At 45.2% G+C, this 23,047-nt stretch overlaps 1 protein-coding gene across 1 annotated transcript in view; it reads right to left on the bottom strand.

Annotated features, from left to right (window-relative positions):
* TMEM116 (transmembrane protein 116) overlaps positions 1-23,047 on the bottom strand; it is a 215,911-nt gene that overhangs the window by 7,629 nt on the left and 185,235 nt on the right. Inside the window, exons 8-9 of the mRNA XM_078667430.1 lie at positions 8,731-8,875; positions 6,913-7,057 (exon numbers count right to left, since the gene is read on the bottom strand). Coding sequence (XP_078523556.1) covers positions 6,913-7,057; positions 8,731-8,875 — 290 coding nt within the window. The remainder of the gene's footprint in view (positions 1-6,912; positions 7,058-8,730; positions 8,876-23,047) is intronic.

The following is a 23,047-nucleotide window of genomic DNA, read 5'->3' as shown; positions in this document are numbered from 1 at the left end:
CATGTCCCGGATTTTAGGATATCGCCCGAGACATGTCTCAGGTTTCGGGATAACTTCCCTCATCAGTAGAGAAAGATCGTTAGGGGTGGAAGAGAAGGCCGCCACACAACAGTCAAAGGCCTCGATGCCAGAACCGGCACGCAGGTGCGTCGTCCAAGAGCCCGTCGGCCCAAAGCTCAAGGGAGCCATATTGTGTTTAGTCATCAATGGAGCGCACACCGCTAGCCCCTCCTCCGGATCGCCCCTCGGGACTCTGGTACTTGTCGTTCTTTAGTGGATCCCCCAGGTGGGTGCAAGTCGGTACTTGTTGGACTGATGAATCTCTAGACCCGATACATGTCCCGGGTTTTAGGATATCGCCCAAGACATATCTCGGGTTTCGGGATAACTTCCCTCATCAGTAGAGAAAGATCGTTAGGGGTGGAAGAGAAGGCCGCCACACAACAGTCAAAGGCCTCGATGCCAGAACCGGCACGCAGGTGCGTCGTCCAAGAGCCCGTCGGCCCAAAGCTCAAGGGAGCCATATTGTGTTTAGTCATCAATGGAGCGCACACCACTAGCCCCTCCTCCGGATTGCCCCTCGGGACTCTGGTACTTGTCGTTCTTTAGTGGATCACCCAGGTGGGTGCAAGTCGGTACTTGTTGGACTGATGAATCTCTAGACCCGATATTGAGACAGTTGGCACGTCTGTTGGGTCTTCTGTCTTCTTCGACTCAGGCAATATTCCCAGCTCCACTACATTATCGTGCTTTGCAGAGGCTGAAGGCACATTATTTAAGGAAGGATGTGAGGTACTCTCAGAGGATTGTGATAAATCAGGAATCACAGGAGGAATTGGAGTGGTGGCTGATGAGTCTGGAAGCTTGGAACGGTCGAGCGATTTTTGGAATGATGCCAGAGGTGGAGATAGAATCCGATGCGAGTTTGTACGGTTGGGGAGCTCGGTGTGGAGAGGTTTTGACAGGGGGACAATGGTCGGAAGAGGAAGGTCATATGCACATAAATTGTTTGGAGTTGTTGGCGGGATCGTTTGCGATAAAGAGCTTTGTGAGGGACAGGATGAAATGTTGTGTACTTCTGAAGATGGACAATTTGTCTGCGGTTCAGTATGTAAACAAGATGGGTGGTCCGCGTTCAAAAGGGTTAGCGGAAATAGCGAAGGAATTCTGGAAGTTTTGTCTGGAGAGGGAGATTGTTGTGCAGGCTCAATATATACCAGGGTTGAGCAACGTAGAAGCGGATTGGTATTCAAGATACCTGAGGGATGCGAGCAGTTGGAGGTTGAAGAGAGAGGTGTTTTTAAGTCTGGAGAACATGTGGGGGTCTTTGTATGTGGATCTGTTTGCAGACAGGTTGAATGCTCAGCTGAAAGAATTTTTCAGTTGGAGGCCGGATCCAGAAGCGAAGGGAGTGGATGCTTTCCTGCAGAGCTGGAAAGGGGGAAGATGTTTTGCATTTCCCCCGTTTTCAATGATTCAGAGGGTTCTGAACAAGGTCAGAAGGGAGGAGATAGAGTTGGTTCTGATAACTCCATTTTGGAAGGCACAGGTATGGTTCCCGGATGTGATGAATTTGTTGGTGGAGGATCCGGTAGTACTGCCAGATTGCAGGGAGATTTTGATGGATTCAAGGGAATTTTCACGATCTGTTGATCTCAGGGCAGTTGAAGTTGATGGCATGGTTGATTTCAGGAGGATTTGGCAAATGCAGGGTTTATCAAAGGAGGCTGAAGAGCTTGTGTCAAAATCATGGTCTAAGGGAACATCTAGGGTGTATGGATCGGCTTGGAGAAAGTGGAATGGTTGGTGTGTTGAGAGGAACTTGGATCCCATTTCGTTACCTGTGGTAGAGGTGGCAAATTATTTGTCAAGTCTTTTTTGTAGTGGTTTGGCTTATAACTCGGTTAATTTGAGTAGGTCTGCAATTTCAGCAGGTCATGATTTTGTAGATGGAGTTCCGGTGGGACAACATGTTTTAGTTAAAAGGTTGGTTAAGAGTGTAAGGGTGGTTAATCCGCCGAAAGCAAAGTATGATTCACTCTGGGACGTAAATTTGGTGTTGAGAGAACTTGAGAGTTGGGTACAGAATTCAGGTTTGGATTTGAAGTTTTTAACTTGGAAGGTGACGATGCTTTTATGTCTGGTCTCTTTTAGGAGGGTATCAGACGTTAGAGCTTTGGATGTAGATTCGAGGTTTTATCAACCAGAGGGAGTATGTTTTGAGTTAAAGAGAAGGACAAACACTATGTCTTGGATGATTTTTTACCCATATTTAGAGGGTGAGAGTTCTTTGTGTGTGGTTAAATGTCTAAAGGTGTATGAGAGAAGGACTTTTGCATTGAGGAGAAAGGATTGTAGTCAATTGTTGATCTCATATGCTAATCCTTATAGGGCTGTGTCGACTCCTACTTTGGCAAGATGGATAAGGAATGTGATGGTCAAGGCTGGAGTGGATATTGGTTTTTTTGGGTCGCATTCTGTAAGAGGAGCAATGGCTAGTAAAGCCTTTGTTAAAGGGTTCAGTCTGGGTGGTATTTTAAAGGCTGCAGATTGGTCAAATGATTCGACTTTTAGAAAGTTTTACTTTAAGCCTGTGGAAAATGTTTTAGGAAAGGTTTTGGAAGAACTTTGAACATGCATAATGTTGGCCTCCGGGCCTTTGACATAAAATGCAGATTTTCCACAGTTTTAATGTAAAGAAAATCATGATTTTATTAAAAAAGCCACGGAGGCTAATATTATCCCTCCTCTGTGCCCGCCCTGTAATAAATTTGTTTGGTTTTGTTTAAAGGATGAAGATGAAGATGAAGAAGGGGTTCGAGTTGGGAAGAAGACGTTTGGAGATGGAGTCTGGAGAAGTTTGGAGACAGAGGAAATTTTGAGTTTGTTATTTATTGCTTTTTCGCAGTCACAAAAAAGGAAGATGGCTGCTGCTCAAGGGGACTTATTCATGTTCTAAGTTCTGGAATGTTTTATAGTATTCTAAGTTCTAAGATACTGTTGCTGCTGTGTTTGGGCAGTAATAAAAGGGATATGCATAATATTAGCCTCCGTGCCTTTTTTAATAAAATTATGATTTTCTTTACATTAAAACTGTGGAAAATCTGCATTTTACAGCTTTACTATGATTACAGAAACTTTGCATGCAGAACCTTAAGGACACTTATGTAGAAAACTAAAGCTACAGGACCGATAATTCATCTGTAGCTGGCTTAAAGCTGGGAAAGGCTATGGTGACCCTCATGACAAGGGGATAGGCAGCTACGGCTACCCAAGCGCTGTGCTGCAACAGTCCGCACTGCCAGAAAGGAAAAAAATGGCTTCTACCTTTTCAGGTAAAAAGACGCTGAAACCTAGATTAAGAGAGAGAATTTTACCGTCTCCCCCACAGGAAAGCAAGCCCGTGCATACATTTAAATTGGAGACTAATATTTGTGGGCATGATGGTTTGATATAACAACATAGGATGCTTTTGTAAAAAAAAACAAATTTGTTCAAAATATTTTACTACATTTTACAGCAGAGATATACAGTGGTAAACGAAATAAATAAACAGCTTTCGTAAAGTTTTGGGTTTTGATTATTCGTAACCGTCTTTACTTTCATAGATTCCCAATGTAATATTTAAAGTAATGGTTGTCTCTGCACCACAGTCATTCCACTAGGTCCAAGATTGGGTAGACTTTGTTCCAAGCAGTGAGATTCTGAAAATGTTTTTAAAGAATACTGTCGATTTGGAAGGCTGATTAACAGATGGATTATATCTAAATAAGCTCGCCCCAAGTCAAATTTTGAGATGAGTATTCCTCAGTGATATCGGTACAAACTACAATCGAGAAATTCATACATGAACAGTTCAGCTTCCTAACCTGCAAAGTTACTAGCACTGCTAACTGAAGGATCAGGAAGGAAGAGTACGTAACATCTGTAGAAATTGCGTTGAATCAGTGTAAAGTCTGAAAAGTCTATTCTGCTGGATTACTCTGGCTTGTTAAGTATTACAAAAGGATAGGTGTGGGGACTTCATTACTTGGTAGGCTCTTTCCCAGGATATAGAGAGGGTTCAATAGTCGTGTAATGCAGAGCGTATGCATGTCATTAGTGTGTTACATGCTTAAATGTGCATTTGTCGTTTGAGCCCAAGCCACATCCCTATCCATATGCTTGCCGTTTCCCTTTAATTTAAAAAAGAGCCAATCAGTGTTTCTGACAGATGGAACAGGGGATGGCGGGATAATAATAATCCACATTTGTAAAGCGCACAATCACCCGTAAGGGTCTCTAGGCGCTGGGGGCCGTTGGGAAGATTAAGCAAGCTATTGCCCAGAGTCACATGGCGCTGGGCTAATCTGCCGCCGGTGCCAGAGATTGAACCGTGATCCCCAGAAGCCGGAGTCAGTCACCCTAGCCGCGGCACCACACCTCTTCCAAGATGTTGTTAATAATGTGAACACGCCTATGGACTAAGGGGCAGACCTCTTTATTCATTTAAAAAGAACCAAACTCCAACTAATCAGCAGAATGCATTGATAACGTTAGTTGTATTTGCAGGACTTCCCATAGACGTAGGAGGTCGGTGAACCAAAACTGCGGCAGAGTTGGAGTTTGGTTCTTTTCAAATGATGGGAACAGGTAACATAAGTGGAAATGTGTACAGCCTAAGGGCTATGTTTAACATTAGACTTTATTGTAATGATACTGTGGGACTCCAAGCTTGACGATGGGGAAGGTTCAAACATGTGAATCCATGAAAGATCTATTACTGGAGAACTGTCCACACAGAAGCAGCTGCATCTGGGACCAAAGGCAGAGATGGTACCTGGGTCAGGACAGTGATGCCAATTGAGTCCGCTGCCCTGGGACCAAAGGATGATCTCAGGAGCTGCATGGGTAACTGTGAGAGTTGCACCAGGGAAAGTGGGAGTTACCAGGTTGTGTTTATTGGGCAAAGGGCCAAGGGGTGTCTCCCAGTCTTTCAAATTTGCATACATAGCATCCAGGAAGAAATCTGCATGGCATACAGGCAAATCCTGCAGCTGGATCAAGGAGAAACAGGGAGTGTTGAAGCAGCAGCTACTTGCGGTCTGATGGTTAAGATGAATCTGGTTGGTCTGCCATGGAGTCCACTGCCCTTGAAGAAGGGAGTGCTGCTGGTGACTGTGTCCTAATGCAACAGGCTGCAAATTCCAGATCAGACTCCTGAGAGGCAAAATATTGTGCAGTGTTGGTGTCTGCTCTTCAAGGAAGTGGACCAACGAAGTAGTTTGTGCGGTCACGTACACTTGGGTGCGTTGCTCCTCTAGTGTCAGGGCAAATTCTAAGCAGGGCTGCAACAGAGTTTTAAGACATGGCAGTGCCTCCAAGTGCTTACGCTTTGTGCTTTCTGTACCTTGGTTGGGTACTGGGTGTGTCTGAGCACTGTGAGAGACTGTGTGTCTGAGAACTGTGAGAGGCCTGCCTTCTGCACTGATTGCTGGCTTCCTGGGATGAACTCTTCTCAACAACCATTTGCCCAGGACAGAAGTTGGGTTAAACCACAGGGCAGAGGCGGGTCAGGAGAAGGGATTATGTTAGACTAGGATTGCAAGAGAGCCTGCATTTATGAGGGGCCAGGCTCAACTACCCGGCCTTCGGACCATGGAGCGCCAGGTCACTGTGGTCCCAAATACACACTCAAGGGAGTGAGATGGACTCAGTGAGGGATATGGACTCAGTAACTCAGTGCAGTGTACCCGGGCAGTGCTCTTGGGAGGGACTGGCTCTATCTTTTAGTGCAGCACTTGCTTATTGCTGAAAGCATAAGATGCATAGCAAGAGAACATGAGTCTGCAAGGCGCAAGTGAGAGCCACAAGAAAAGGCTAGAAAGGATAGTGATTGTGGCCCTAACCTCCAGTAGAGTAGAGTTTGTGGCCCCCACTGTTTAAGCTTCTAAACTGGAATGAAGGGGTGGCAATGGGAGAAAAGTAAAAAGAGGAGCAGCAGAAATGTATCTATACAGGTTTGTGATGTTGGGGAGAAATATCAGCAAGTGATATTTTGTATGTGTGAGAATGAATCCATTTGGTTCCCTCAGGGGCGGCTCTAGGCTCATGGCGGCTCATGGCGGCCCTGTGCAGGGAGCGTAGGTAGGGGGTCCCGGAGGAACCCAGGCGCGGAGGCTAGTGAAGAGGGGGGGGGGTCAGGGTGTTTGGAAGTGGAACAGAGCCGGAGGCCGCCAAATCCCAGCCAGTGGCTGCCCGCCAATATGTATCCTTCCTCAGAGGATTATTATATTAAGGATATATATTGGCGTGGCGGCCCCTGGGGTTTGACGGCACTGTGCAGGTGCACAGCTTGCACATGCCTAAGGTTGCCCCTGGTTCCCTAATCCAATTGCCAGCATATCGCCTATTTAGAGACCTGGTGTTTCTCTCTCTCTCTCTCTTTCTTTCCCCCCTCTCGCTCTCTCTCTCTCTCTCTCTCTCTCTCTCTCTCTCTGTCTCCCCCCCTCTTCCCCCCTCTCCCCCTCTCCCTCCCAGATACCTGGACGTGCATCAAATTGATTTAGTGCATTGAAGCCACGTGTTTGCTCCAGTACTGATACCAGCATGCACCGCGACGTGTGCACGCAAACATAATTCCACTGCCATCGCAGCCTGTAATTAGCTCCTGCAAACGTCCCTATGCTGACACATTGACACCTGAATACAACCTCTTCTTAGCACAAACATTAATTTCCAAGCCTAATACGGAACCTGTGTCTATTTTCAACATACACAACAATGACATCACTACTGCCCAGCCACAGACCTCATTAGTCGTGTCGGCTTAAGCAGCACGCCTCAGTGGAGCGTCAACTCTCTGCCCCTGGCCCACGGGCTATGCTTAAATTACTCTTGGATGAGACGTCTGTCTCCATTGCATCCACTAACCTGGGCCCCAGCAGCAGATGAAGGCAGCTGGGTAAAGGACAACTCGCCGCTCGGCCACTCTAATCAGTATCGATTGATGGTTGTCCAATGGTCCTGCTATCTGCACATACCTCCTTTGCACAGTACAGACTTTAAATAAAGGCACCTACGGGAAGAGAAGAGGCACACTCTTGTTACAAATGCAGTTTAGTGAGGCGCTTATTGGGTTAGAGTTGACAAACTGCGAGGATTAGTTCTCTGCAAATGCGAGCACTGTCATCTTTTGAAAGCTGTGGTGAGTGGAGACTGCTCGTGCAACATACTACGATGGAAGTCCTCAAAAAGTGGAATTTAGAAACTTGGAGGCATATTTATAAGCACCTATCGCCACAGGGACGTCACTTAACGTGGCTTAATGCTGCCTTGTAAATAAAGCACCCGTACACACTAGACTTAGTGTGAAAGTGGAGGGCAAAAGGTGCTGCAGTGGGCGTTCCACTGCAACACCCATTGAGTTTGACGCTGCCCCTTATTTACAAAGGCAGCGTAAATAGGATGCACACCAAAATGAAGGCCAGGAAAAAGCTGGACTTTAACAGGCGAAACAAGGAGAAATGCCTTATTTCTCCTCGTTTTTGCAGTTTCGATGTGTGCTGCTTTGTGCAGCACACATAGAAACAGCAAAAGGCCATTGCTTGTTTATGCGCACGAAGGTGACCCTTCCTGCTCATAAACAAAATATTTTCTAACTTCAATGTGTGCTACATTAAGTACACCTTCCTGCACATAAACAGTCTTCCCCTCAACGCAGACACCCTTGCACCATGGTGCAAGGGTGCCTGCGGTGCCGCTAGGCTGCTAAATTTAGCGCAAGCACAGGGGGAAACGCAGGGCTGCACCATATTGTTGTAAATATGGTGCTGCCCTGCGTTTCAGAAGTGGCGGAGCATGGCGTTAAGCCAAGGAGGCTAGCGCCACGCACCGCCACTTCATTGTTAATATGCCCCTTGGTTCTTTGGTTTCATAGGCAAAAGGGGGTTTCAGCTCACCACGTTCTTTCAAAGGCAGTCACATACACACTCAAAAAAACATCAACCCAGCATCCAATGTGCAATCCTTCTAAAAAATAGTAGATTTTGTCTCCAAAGTTGGTATTGTATGCACATTTATTATGGGTAAACGCAACATGTGGTGCAAGAGACGAAATATTCCAGACCCTAAACATCTGGAATATTAAAAGTAAAGTCCACATTTGTAAAGCGCACAATCACCCGTAAGGGTCTCTAGGCGCTGGGGGCCGTCGGGAAGATTAAGCGAGCTATTGCCCAGAGTCACATGGTGCTGGGCAAACCTGGAGCCGGGGATCGAACCGTGGTCCCCAGATTCCAGCGTCAGTCGCCCTGGCCGCGGCGCCACACCTCTTAAATGACTTTCTCGACAGAATTGCATGTAAAAGCTGGGGATTTATAGCCAGGATAACTGAAAAATGATACTAATGAATATTTTGGCCTCATTTTAAATCTAAAATACATCCTTGTTGGTGTGAGAACCGACTTGAACCTCCTGGTGAGGCTCGATATGGTTACTAATTACATTTGGGGCTAGTAGTAGGGCTACATCTACTTCCATCTCTGTCACCCACCCCTAAACAATGGGCATGAAAAGGTTCCCTCTGAAGCCGGCACTCAAAGTAGCTCGTCCTTACTCGCACTTCACCATAACTAGGTTTGGAGGCATGCAAAGCGTCCTCATGCTACAGAAAGGAGGCTCCTTCATTCTATCATAATCAAACCACACGCTTATTTTTATGTTTGTGCTTATTTGATAAATACAACGTACTAGAATAATGATGCAGGCGATAATGAACGTGACCAGGAAGGCTGCAAGTCCATAAAAATACACTTCGGTGCAGGCAGCGGTTTTGAAGCCCAGATATGCAGTACTGTTAACAGGAGCAGCATTATGCATTAGAAGACACCTATGGCTGTAAAGAGAGGGAGATAATGTTATATATCATAAATTATCCATCTCCTATTCCCCTAATGACCTGCCTAAGATGCAATAGAACCTCAGCTCGGCGTACATGAACAAATCTACATTTATGATGAAGTAACCACAATGGAGATATCACAATAGAAGAAGTAGGAAAGGCAGTCTGAGTATTACAGGTTTCAGAACAATCACGGGAGTTCTTGAGAGTCGGTGGGTGAGGCCATTGACAATGAGAGTGTTATACCAGAACCTGGGCTTTCTACTTACACGTTGTCCGGTATCGTGTCCCTTTGTTTTTTGATGAGGATACCAGGGAATATTAGTGAGGATGTCTCAAATCTTGTAATGGAAGAGCATGGGTGATCAGATGTCTCAGTGCAAGCTCTCCAACTTTCCAATATGTCATGATTAGAACTAGGGAGACCTCCTAACCTCAACACCTCCTAAGCTAATCAAGTTGAGAAAGGAAGTAAAACATGTTTTGATTGACTGATTTGATTGACTAATCAATTCCAGAAATGGCTGGGCGATGCCACGACTCAGTTGGCTCCAATCAAATCCCTTTCATGAAATAGAAGTTCGCCAACGGCCAAGTGGTACACAGAAGAATTAAAAATCCAAAAACAATTAACTAGGAACAGGGAAAGGCACTGGCGACGAACCTATGACAGCAACAATAAGGAAAAATATAAAAAAGCTCTTGCCTCCTACAAATCAATGATAGCAGCTAAAAAACATTTTTTTACAATTCATATAGAGACTGCGAATAACTCTAGCAAACAGCTCTTTAACATTGCCAAAACTCTTTCGGGTAACACCCCGGATCTTAATCCGCCCCCATCACAAGTATTATGTGATGCCTTATCTAAGTTTTTCTTCGCAAAGGTAAATGACATTTACCAGGCCTTTAACTCTAACTCTGGCAGCAGTAGTGCTTCCACCCCCATGACTACTTTAAAAAATACCATGACCAGTTTTAAACCCCTTACTACTGACCAAATCAAGGGCATAGTTAAATCAATTAAAGCTGGGTCAGCCCTGGATCCATGTCCAACTTCTGTGATCGCGATGGTGCCAGACACGATCATCCCTATTATCACTCATGTTTGCAATATAATTCTGACATCTGGAATTTATCCTGATTCTTTAAAAAACACGTTGATCAAACCCCTGCTCAAAAAGCCTAGTCTGGATAAGGGTGAACTCAAAAACTATCGCCCCATAGGGAGTCTCCCTTTTTTAGCTAAAGTTACAGAAAAGGCTATGAATCAGCAGTTGTCGGAATACATAGAAAGCAACAACTTGCTGGATGACACCCAGTTCGGTTTCCGTAAACACCACGGTACGGAAACCGCTCTCATCAAAGCAGCTGATGATATAAGATTCATCCATGATCAAGGAGGAACAGCTTTGCTTGTCCTTCTTGATCTATCAGCAGCCTTCGACACGGTCGACCATAAGATCCTGGTCGATCGTGTCGAAAGGATGGGTATTCTGCTCACTGCAAGGGACCTACTTGCCTCCTTTCTAGCTAACAGAACCCAGGCGGTTACACTGGGCCCTTTTCAATCGGCAAATTTGTCGTTACCGTGTGGGGTTCCTCAAGGCTCATCCCTAAGTCCGACACTATTTAACATATATGTGTCGGACCTTGCAAGTGTCATCAAAGCATATGGGATGAGCCTAACCTCATACGCCGACGACACCCAATTGGTGTTGGCCATAAAGGGTGATGGACAGGAGGTGGCAGCGAGGTTTCAAAGTGGGATGTTTGCTATCGGTGAGTGGATGGCAAAAAACTGCTTGAAGCTCAATTCCGATAAAACGGAGGTGGTTATCTTTGGCAACTTGCTGCCAGTCTGATCTGTAGTTTGGTGGCCATCGGCTCTAGGCACTCCTCCCTGCCCCACCGCTAAGGTTAGAAACCTAGGAGTAACATTCGACGACCAGCTTAATTTCCTGGCTCATGCAAATAAGGTGGCAGCAAACGCCCATTTCAAGCTCAAAATGATAAGGAAAATTTTACCTTATCTACCAGACTCGGCTGCCAAGACGTTAGTCACCTCCCTGGTCTTGACATCCCTAGACTACTGTAATGGTCTTTTGCTCAATGCACAAAACAGAGTAACCAAAAAACTACAGACCGTGCAGAACGCGGCGGCACGCGTGCTGTCCAAAAAACCTAAATTTGCACCCATCTCAGATACTCTGAAAAGCTACCATTGGTTAACCATCCAAAACAGGATAAAATTCAAATCACTGTGCATAGTTTACAAAACACTGCAGGACCAAGGACCGCGATTCCTTAAAGAGCAACTAATTCCCTATAATCCGCCCAGAACACTCAGATCCACCTCACTTAACCAACTGGTGGTTCAACGAAGCAGAACAGTCTCTTGGGGTGACCGCTGCTTCTCAGTTGCGGCCCCTAAAATCTGGAACACCCTGCCATACCACTTAAAAACAAGCCCCTCACTCCTTCAGTTTAGGAAAAAACTGAAGACGTGGTTATTTAACCAGTAAATCAAGCTTCTGGATCACCTGTTCAGGGAGAGACATTTTTGCAGACAGCGCCGAGACGCCCACGGGTAATTGTATGCGCTTTATAAATGTCATTAAATAAATAAATAAATAAATTGTTCCACCGCTTTCTGTCAGATCTCCTGATGTTTGGTGGTACTTTGAAACAATGTGTTTTTATATATATAGCCTACAAAATAATTGCATACATAAAGGGCCTGTATAGCCTGTAAGACTTTCTAAATAACAAAGTCTTCTTTAAATTCAAGGCAGAGCTCGATCAGCTCACTGGCCAGTAACTGAGAGCAGACGCAATATTTGAGCAATGTTTTATTTGAAGAGGGCCGACTGCTGGTCACCTCAATCTCATTATTACACTCTCCAAGCTGATGCCTTATGAGAAAGAGAAGTTACTTGTCTGTAATCCTAGCTTTTTTTTCCAGGGAAATTCTCATCATAGTCATAAGCACTGAATTGTCCCACCCATGCGTTGGGTTCCCCGGGATCAGGTTCAACGTTTGGCAGAGCAGCAAATTTTTGGTTCCATTTCTGAATGCTGCATGTATTCTCAACAGGAACAATAAAAACAGGTAGCAGTAATTACATACCATGCAGCATGAGTTTGTTTTCTGATACCCGAGGTTAGACTGCAGACACAACGAAAGAACCGCTGAGCCTCTGTTATGACACATAAAAAGTGTTCTCTTCCAGAAGATCCTCATCAAAAGTCATAAGCACTGAAAAATCCTTCCCATGCAATGGACTCCCAGAGCACTTTAAAAACATAAACATATATGTATACAACTTTGTACACTTGTACATTTACATATGATTGCAGCATACAAAAAAGGCTAAACATGTAATTAATTAATGTAATTAATTTTTTTTAAAGAAGCCAATTGCATATAAACAGTCACCGACCTGAAAAAGTGACGACAGAAAGTATTTCACAATCCTTATTACGAAACGGAAGAGGAAAGGGAATGAAGGGCAGTGTTAGACAATAGACTGCAATGCAAATCATAGGAAACGAAAATGGACACAGTGCCTTCAAGAGCTTCACGATACACCCTCTATCCCATCATGTCCCACAGCTTACAGTTAAATCAGGTAATTATTATGGAAGATCAGAGTATCCTGGGTGAAGTTTGATAATAGCTGTAATCTATTTTGTCTTGGGTGGTGAGAGGGTTGACTATGGCTACAATAAGGATTCCCCTGGAAGAGAACTAGGATTACAGGTAACATTTCCTTCTCTTCCAGGAGGCCCTCATCAATAGTCATAATCACTGAACAGAATAGCAAGCCCATCCTCTAAATGATATGGACACGAAAAAGAAAAGAGCTCCAAAATCAACCCAAGAAGTTCCACAAAGAAGGGTGCTCTACTTGAGTATCCACGCTGGAGTCTGAATCTAGACAGTGAAGTCTAGCGAAAGAGTAAACAGACTTCCAGGAGGCAGCTTTACAAACCTATGAAATGGGAAACTTTTAAGAATGGCTATTGTAGCAGCTTTTCCTCAGGTAGAATGTGCTTTATGTCTACCAGGTAGGGGCTTCTTAGTTAACTGGTATGAAAGTAATATACATGATACAATCCACCTAGAAATGGTCTGTTTTGTTAAATATAAACTTGTTTTTTTCTAGGCTGTAATCTAAGAAAAGACCACATCTGATTGCCGTTTTTTGTTTTATCTAATAGAATTTAAAAACTCTTCACACCTATAACAAATGCAGAGCTCTCTCAGCTGGATTTGTAAAGGAGGTAGGTAAGGAGATCGTCAAGTTAATATGAAAATCTGAAATCACATTTGAAAGAAAACTAGGGTGGGTTCTCATCAGTAGTCTATTACTATTGAATACTTTGTAGGGTTCTGTTATGCATAAAACTTGAATTTCACAAATTCTGTGCACAGAAGAGATTGCCACTAAGAAGACAGTCTTTCAAGTTATAGGCTGTAAAGACGCCTTGTGAATGGGTTTGAAGGTGGATCCCATTAATTTAGACAGCACAGTGCGAAGTTCCAAAGGAAGTGAAGAAGACTTAATAGGAGGGAATACCTTCTTAATATCTTCTAAGAAGTCCTTTATCACAGGCATTCTAAAGAAGGGGGCTATGAAGATTTCTCATAGGCAGTTATAGCCTCAATGAGCACTTTAATAGATGAAAACTGTAGACCAGACCATGCTAAAGGAAGTAAGGGATTGCCACGTTTTCCCAACACATGGAAAGGTTGTAGCTGTTTTGAATGCATCAAATGCACAACCTTTGTCACTTGAAGGCATAAGATGTTCTTGTGGAAGGATGCTTGGCTTCTACCAAAAAGTTCATGTAGTGTTGTTATAGACTTAGATGACCATATTGTAGGAACTCAGGAGACAGACCACTATGTTCAGAATAGGAAGACTGTGGTACAGAACATGGCCCCCAATCTTGTACAGTACATCCTGTTGGCAAGAAAGTGTCTTGTGTGGACGCTCGGATAAATGAAGGAGATCCGTGAACCACCGTTGGTGGGGCAATCAGGAAGCTATCAGTATCATTCTTGTTTTAGAGTGGTACAGTTTTATCAAAACTGTTGGCATAGAAGGAAATGTGCATAGGAATTTCTTTGGCCTAACTATGAAACAGCATTACCTTTCAACCCTGACAGGTAAAATGAGAAGGAGTCATCTTGGCATTTATTGTTTTTTGCATCTGCGAAGAAGTCTATTTGTGGATAGGCCCAATCGTGAAAAATGTATCCTAAAACTTAATCGTTTAGAACCCAGTCGTGGTTTTCTTGAAATGCTTGACTAAGAGATTCTGCTTCTATATTTTGAATGCCTGGAAGGTGGACAGCTCTGATTGCTAAATTTCTCGCTATGAGCCATTTGCATATGGGTTGAAATTCGAGAGACAGTGGTCTTGAATTAGCTCCTCCATGCTTGCTCAGATAATACATTGTTATTGTATTGTTTGTCTGAACAAGAAGGGAGTTCGTTTTGATGGACGGTAGGAAGGATTTAAAAGCCAGTTCTTAATTCAAGTAGGTCGTTAAGGTAGGTTGTCTCTTTGTCTTACCATATCCCAGAGACCTTAAGTGGCCCATGTGAGCTCTCCGTCCTTGGATAGAAGCATTTGTGACTAGAATTTGAACTGGGAGATCCTGATGGAATAATGTCCCTTTTATTATGCTTATTACATGAAAGTGACTGAATTGACAATGGTAAAACTGTCAATCTCTTCTCCTAGCTGTCTGAGAACTGGTTCCACTGGTCTTCTAGGCATTCTTCTAAAAGACTAATCTCAAGACTAGCATGTCAAACCAGGAAAATACAGGATGCCATCAACCCTCGTAAGGATGATTTCTGTTGTGCTGTTGGGTCAGGTGTTAGCAATAGATCGTGACACTTCAGGCAGATAGGTGACACAGTCTCTCTGCCAAAGGATATACTTTTGTGTATCCAATATGGCACCTTGGTAGTTTATTTTCTATACTGAGTGGCTAGTAGATCATTTGAGATTTACCTGAAGACCCAAACTGGCCAGAGTGTTGAGGCATATTTGGAAATGTTTCAAAGTCTCGTCTGATGATGTATTAGCCAGTTGTCTAGGAGAAGTCAGGTGAAAATATTCTGTTTCCTTAGATGTGCTGCAACAGCTATACATTTCACAAATTTTCAAGGAGCTCACTTTAGTTGGAATGGTAGAACTTTGTATTGAAAATGCCTTCTATGAATCAAAGAAATGTTTGAGGTTTGTTTACAATTGCTATGTGAAAATAAGCATCTTGATGGTCTATTGCACACATCCAGTCTCCTTGGTCTAGGATATATCTGGTGTAATTCAAGCATTTTGAAATGTTCTTTTCCTATGTATTTGTTCAGTATTTTGAGATATGGAATAGAATCTTCTTTTTGGCGTCTTTTTTCAAACTGGAAAATTTCGGGAATAAATTCCCAATCCTTATTTGCTGAAAAAGCACACCCTCACTGCATTGTTCTGTAAAAAGATGTGGACCTCATTCCGCAGCACATATTGTTGATAAACCAATGTGTTAGCTGGCAGTAAAGAAGGAGAAGGGTACTTGAAACAGGTTGCCCTCATGTGGCAACAGATCTTCCAGAAGTGCCAATGACCTCTTATTGAAACCACAAAGATACAACAAGAAAAGAACTTACAACCAAGCCTTCTCGGAGATGGCGCCCAGGATCTAGAATGCTTTGCCCCCAGAAACTAGACTTAATCCCTCTACTGCATCCTTCAAAAAAGAAGCGAAATCGCTTCACATGGCTAAGTTCACTTGAACACGGGTTACTGTGATTATACGATTCTATTCTTGATCTATATGGAACTATATATTATATTATATTATATTATAAGTATCTTCGTTACTGTGATTATACTATGCTTGATTTGTATGGAACAACATATCATTTACCATATGCCCATGTATCGTTGATATGTCGATTCTATTACCCCTGATTTTTATGGAACTATATGTTATTTACCATATGCCTATGTATCTGCGATATTTACCTTGTAAAGCGCTCTGATACCCGCAAGGGTCTTGTTCGCGCTATATAAAACCTTCAAAATAAAATAAATAAATAAATAGTAATGATGCTGATGTGACCTGTGAGGGAATTTTAACCTCTTAAGGGAAGTGACGCCTATCATAGGGACTGTAGTCTTTTCTTTACTCCTAGCCTACAGCTTTTAAAGTGTTCATCTGTCTTCAAGTAAGACATTTTTTCGTCTACATGAGAGCCAATGAGAGTATGTCCTGAAAAAGGCAAGTTCAGAATTCTCTGCTGTGCTTCTGGTTTAAGTCCAGTTAGCCTCAGGCAAGAACTTTGCCTAATGCAGATACCATGGCAGATCATACATACCCGCTGCTGCATCAATGATTTGTTTGGAGACAAGAAAGCCTTCCGTAAGGACCTCTTGGAAATCCTGTCTATCTTCCTTAGATAGCTTGTCACAATATTTTTGGCGAGAGTCCTAGAGAGATCTGTCATATCTCCCCAAAAGAGCAGTGTCACTGGCAGCTTTCATGTTAAATGCTGGTGTTCCACATATCTTTCTGCCCCCCAGAGTGCCTTCATTTGCTTTCTTTATCAGGTGTAATGAAAAAAGAAGGAGCTATTGCATAAGACTTTTTGCTGCAGCTACAAAAACTGAGTCTGGAGTAGAGTCTGCTGTAAGAAACAAAGGGTCCTGATCCACTGGCTTTTATTTTTTTTTTAAGTCGAGATCAAGTGTGAGGAACAGCAGGTTCAAGCAGACCAGGAACCAGAAGCGGAAGACGCTTTGAAGATGCTTTCTGATGCATGGTCTTGAAAATTATGGTAGTAGAACTGGCCATTGCAATGTCCAATTTTGCTGTTCCTCTTACTAACATGTCATTAAGGATTGTGACGTTATCAACTGGAGAGACTCTTGTTGGATGTGTGTCAGTCAGAGTAAGTGAGTCGAATTTCTGATAGATGAATGGGAGGTGGCTATCTAGGATGGAGACAGCCTCTGTCAAGAGGGTGACTCACTACTAGATCTTTTTATTGGATCACCTGGATAGCGTATGGGAGGAAGACTACCCTTCTAGATGTTCTCTGAGATCTAGCTCCTGACTTAGATCATGAACAATGGTGCCTATCTGAACTTCTGGAACATTGCAGTGACCTAGGTGGAGAGGTCGGCAACGGTGGACTTCTGTCTCTCTGTTATCTTATAGGAGCAGAATGAGCTTGTGTCGGTGATGTCCGAGGGTTGAGCAGAGGAGGTGACATGGGATTCGTATTGGGTGGTGTGCCTGGAGAAAAATGGAGAGATGTTGAACCCGTTGGGGATAGAGTAATTGACAGGAGCATTTCAGGAGTAACCCCAAAAGGTAAATAATTTTAGTACTCTGAATCTGAAGGTACACTTCCTCTTCTTAGGCCTCGAAGTCATTTTGATGAACTTCTTCCCATTGATGGTGGAGATCTAGCTTTTGATGCCAAGGGAGGCCTCGACAGAGCGGGCTAGTTTTTAACATCAACAGTAGTTGTGAAGGTGTCTTTGACATTGATGGTGACTTTGACGCCCAGGGCTGTTTTGACATTCGCTGTCAGGAACCCTCCAAGGTCAGATGGTGTCTCGAAGGTGTCTTTAATGGTGTACCAAGTGGGGTAAGTCACCAGTCTGTCACATCATGCTCCTCGACTTTGATTGGGTGTATCACCCCTTCCTCTGATGTCTTTTCTCTTTTGATCTAGCCCTAGGGAAGTCCATGGAGTTGGAGGTGGGAGCTCTTGTGAAAGAATAACCCAGCAGCTGCTTCCTGTTCTTTTCATTCCTGCATCCCAATTCAGCCTGATATTTACTCTGTCTTTAAACGCCCTTCTGGAGAACTTCTGACAGTGGCTGCAGTGTTGTGTATCGATCTAGATTCCGTATAAATTTCCCGATTCATGCCCTTATATAGGTACAATTCACATTGCCCTTATTTAGGCATAGAAATCCAGTCCCTATTTAGGCATTGCCAATGCTAACCAAAAACAAGCGTGTCTACTTACATCCGTTCATCTAGGTGACAACGAATTCTTGGAAAACCAGACTCTTAAACCTTTAAGACTTGCCCTTGCCTGGATATTGATTTCTTCAAGAACTCATTTATTATGTATGAACATCTATTCCTTAGGGGTTCATTCATGACGTTCTTATGCCCGACTTTTACGCCAATACCGGCATTCCTAAACACCTTCAAGGTATAAATATACCTTCACTTGCTATGGCAAGGCATCGTGCGGTTCGACTACCTACTTGCACGACGTGGCTCGCCACAGCAAGTCCCGAAGGAAGTCAAGTCCCCAACTGACGCACTGACCAGACGCTGTCATTCTCCTTGCCGAGAATCAGTCCCGGGAAAGAGATACCAACCTTTCTCATTCTAAGGTATGGAGCTGCTTAGAACCTAGAGAAACTTTTGGCAACTCTTGGCAGAACTAAACCAGACTAAGACAGGACCTACTTCTTCCCTCGTACTAGACTTAGGTTAGGTACCCGGGAGTAGGATTATTTTAGAAGCACCAGTTGAGTATTTTAGCCTGTGTTATGTATGTATGTATTTTAATGCCATAGCTACATGACATGCTATTACACAAGTAATTAAGTTTAATGTACTCAATAGAGACATACTGACCTCAGTCCTATGTCAAAACTATAGTGTATATTATTCCAATGCCCAGAACCTATCAGGGATATAGGGACTACACTACATGGCGCCGAACAGTTTGGTAAGGCACTAATTTAATGCTAGATACTGAAGTAACTCAGTCGTGCTTTTCTCAGAGACCCCTACTCATAAAACTCCTGGAGTGAGTAGGGATAATATCCGCCATAGCTGAGTAGGACGGAAATCCTATGTATTAGCTTTTTGGTTTGTTCAACGTTGAAGGATAAAGTGTTCCAAAATATTGTGCACCTTATCTTTGTTCCCTTGAATCTTGCTCTGCAATTTTCAGTAAACAAAATGTCCCTAAACGAGGATAATAACACCGAAACCGGTGGAGCTACAGGCGACAACGCCGTACCAGCGACAATACTACGGCAGGTTTCTGGAATAACGTCTTCTGGAAGGCAGACAATGCAGACTCTGAAAGGGCCTTTTTTTCTACAGGAGGGGCACATCACAAAAAGCGAAGGCAGCATTTTGACAGGAAAATAAAGACTTTTGTGTCAGAAAAAGGTTTAAATGCACTCTACGTCTGAAAAGAAGTTGAGTACATCTGAAAATTCAAGATTTTGGAAAGATTTCCGATGGTTTTAGAGCCGAAAAGGCAGAGCTTTGTGCCCCAGAATCCTGTTTCCAGGAGCTAGGAAAGGGAAGAGACCATTCGCCTGTCGGGCATGATGAAATACAGGGTGTATTGTGAGGCCCTTAAAGGCACAGTGGCAGTTTTTCATTTCTGAGTGCTGGATTGCAGCCTATTGGCAAACACTGCCCTTCACTCCCTGTTACTTTTAAAAAAGGTTTGTGAATGATTTTGGCTTGTGAAACGGCCACTGTTTCTATTCAGTGAAGTTTTTTTGTAATTGTCTTCTTTTTTTAAATGTATTTTGGTCAATTGTAGCCTTTTTATAGCCTGCAAACACTGTACTATTGTAGATATTCGTATACACATATGTATTGGTTTTTAAAGGGCTTTGGGATAACCACACGTGGGCAGGACTATTCAGTGCTTATGGGTATTGATGAGGAGCTCCATGGAAGAGAAGGCCAGTTGTACTTGTCATCCTCTGCCACTTATTATGTGTCATAATAGAGATTCTTTCATCGCTTCTGCAGTCTACTCCGAGTATCAGAAAACTCACACTGCTTGGTATATAACATACTGATACCTGTTTTTATTGTCCCTCTTGAGTGTACATTTACATTCTGAAGTGGAACTGAAAGTTTGGCGCTCTGTCAAAAGTTGGATCTGACTGGTTTACTAACCAATCAACATAGACATTCATGTGTTTTCACTCCCTCTGGATTCTTTTGTACCCTTCGCTCACCTTGATGACAGATTGATGATGTTCATGATCAGTAGATAGGTTGCACTCCTATTTTTTACACTGCTCATCATATTTTTATATTTAACTTTGATTGAATCAAGCGTGCTCAGTGGTTACGTGCCCTGCCCCTGTGGCACGTGAAAACAATCCATCTGAACATTAGGGCACTGGATAGTGCCCCAAACCACGGCACTGTAGCTGCTGCTATTGCAGAAATCTGTAGTTCAATTTTTTCTGACTGTTTTAAATCCTGTAATACACTTATTATAATCACTTTTTCTCCAACGTTCGTTTTTTCATTTTCTGGCACATTACATCCTCTTGTAAGGAAATGCTAATTTTCTGTGTTTCTCATACTCTCAATGGGCCATCCGTGCCTCTTCAATCAAGAATACGTAGTAATGCAATTTTCATAAAAAGCAGTTTTATTAAACATCCCAATGCATTTCAGGCCTCAATGGGCCTTTCGTCAGGGATAACTAGAAAGATCAATAAAAACAACGGTAAATATGTGTGCATTGTATCACTTTCTCATTAAATATTGACAACCACTTTAACAATTGTCTATCGTCTTTAACATAAATACCGCAATGACAATCCTCAACCTAATTGAACTGAGAGCGTAATGATGATAATTACCTAATGTTCAGATAGATTGATGATGTTGCCATAAATTTATATATAATGAACAACTGAGGTCAACTGTAGCTTGTGAAAGGGGCGTGGCTTGGGCACCATCGGGCATGGACGCGGAGCTGAGAGCTCCGTGTCGGCCTCGTCAATTATCCTGACCTAGAGACTCCCAGGACGGTGTTTGCGGCTCTGGAGGGGGCCCCCCAGGGCTGTGAGATGCCCGCACACTCCTTGCTGCTTTAAGGCAGGGGTTCCGGCGGCTGCTCGCCCATTGATTTCTGCAGCTCTGAACGGAGGGGACGGCCATCTTGTTTGCGGCCTGTGGAGGGCATGATATTCCCATCCTCGCGTACCCGAGGGGCCGTCGAGAGGAGCGGCCTCCTGCCAGCAGAGGAGTTTGGCGATGAGGTGGGGCGCGGAAGGTGGCCGCATGAAGAGTGGACTCACCTGCGGAGGCGGGCGGAGCTGAGTGATCGGGGCCTGCCTGGGCCGTGCCCGAGACACCGAGGGCTGAGAGCGGCGTCCCAGAGAAGTAAGGCTTGCGGGACGGCCTGGTAGCTGCTGGCCTGGGTGGCGGCCGCTCCTGCGGGAGGAGGTCGGAGGCTTCGAGTGGCGGCCCACACTGCTGCGCTAGCGCCCTGACGACGGGGCTTGACGCCGGAGATCGCTGGGGCCCTCCCGGTGTCAGCGGGGGCCCGAGTGCGGACCTGGTGTAGTGGATCAGCTGCGGGCTGAGGTGGACTGGGCGAGCGGCTGCGGGAGGAGTCAAACAGTTGATGCATTCAGAGAAACCTCCCTTGCCCCCCCGCCCTCCTGCGCACCGAGAGGGCGGAGGGCCCGGCCGCAGTGAGGAGAAGCTGAGAGGAGACACCCCAACTGGCATTGGAGGCCCAGACATCGGAGAGACAGGAAAGACGGGGACGCCCTCAAGCGACGGAGGCGGCCATATATCAGCCTGAAGGTGGCGTGGCAGCTTTGTTTTTCCCCCACCCCCTGGCTTCTGGGACGCAGTATCGGGGTCCGACCCGGCCCGGCAATGTTGGGGCTGGAGGAACCGCCTGGTGGCAGGCAGGGAGCCCTGATGGGGCTGGCCTTCACACGTCTGGCATAGCGACTGGGGGAACAGGATAACACCTGGGAGCGGATTGCCCGGTCTGCAACAGGGGCAGTTGCAGCGGATAGGGAACTGGCACAACCGAGAGGAGCCAATCTTGGTGACCCCAAGGACGGTGGTGGGCGGGGTCGCCTTTCTGGCCGGTGCGGACTGGCGACTCTGGCTTCTGTTCTGCCTTCAGCGGACAGAGGGGTCATCCTGCGTGCTGTGACCATCAGGGAGGGCGGAAGCGGAGGGGGGGACTGGAACACATATCTTAACCCCCAGAGAGTACAGCTGGAGGCACCTACACCTCTCAATCTGTGCTGCAGGCCCGATTTTGAGGTTGGACCATGGGGAAACCGCGAAGACAGCCGGGGGCAGCACCACCTGATAATACGGAGGACTCCCTCGACAGCCAGGAACAGGGCTCGATCTGCGGCTCGGCTGCGGGGCTGCAGCAGCAGCAGATGGACCAGATCCTCCAGGCTATCTCGGACACGAAAGAAGCACTACGTCACGACATAGCACAGGTGTCGACGAGCCTGGGACTACTGCGGGCAGATCATGGTAAGCTGGCGGATCGCGTCAAAAGCACGGAGCTTGTGTTGGAAAGACTGGAACCGGCCCAAAAGACGATGGATGTAGCAGTGGGCGACTTACAGCAGCTGGAGAAGAGGGCCGAAGATGCGGAAGGGCGCAACAGGCGCAACAACATACAGGTAGTGGGCCTGCCCAAAAAAGTTGAGGGGGACAACATGGTCTCCTATCTAAAAACTTGGCTGCGTGATGTGGAGGTTCCAGAGGGCCTGACGCAGTTCTATACGCTGGAGAGGGCCCACCGTGTACCAGCCCGCCCGCCGGCGCTGGGTCATCCCCCTCGACCAGTGGTCGCACGCCTACTGCACTACAAGGACCGTGACCTTATATTGCAGAATGCCCGGACTTCTGGCCCATATCGAGTGGACAATGCCTCGGTCTCTCTTTACCCCGATTACTCCCAGGAAGTTCAACGGAGCTGCTTTTCCTTCCTGGCAGTCAAGCGGGTCCTACTCTCTTTTATTCCCGGCACGCTTGAAAGTGATGATGGACTAGAAGACGACCTTTTTCGACACGCCGGAGGACGCATGGCACTGGCTTGAGAAATATCGTGCGGGAACGGACGGCGCTGGAAAGTGGGAAAAGAAGGCCGAGACTCAAGGGAAACCTCGCAGGGGCCGTCGTACTAGGAAACGTATGCTGAGCAAACAATCACCACCGACATCACAGACGGAGCTGGAGAGACAGGCGGTTTCAGCCATATCGGGAGCTGCAAATGCAGCTCCGCTGATGGATTCTGGATCCCAACAGGGGTCGGAAGAGGTGGTATCGGAGGGATCCGAGGAGGAAACTGG

Source organism: Lissotriton helveticus, chromosome 11, assembly GCF_964261635.1.
Source record: "Lissotriton helveticus chromosome 11, aLisHel1.1, whole genome shotgun sequence".
Classification (NCBI taxonomy): domain Eukaryota; kingdom Metazoa; phylum Chordata; class Amphibia; order Caudata; family Salamandridae; genus Lissotriton; species Lissotriton helveticus.
This window is presented reverse-complemented; position numbering and strand designations above follow the sequence as displayed.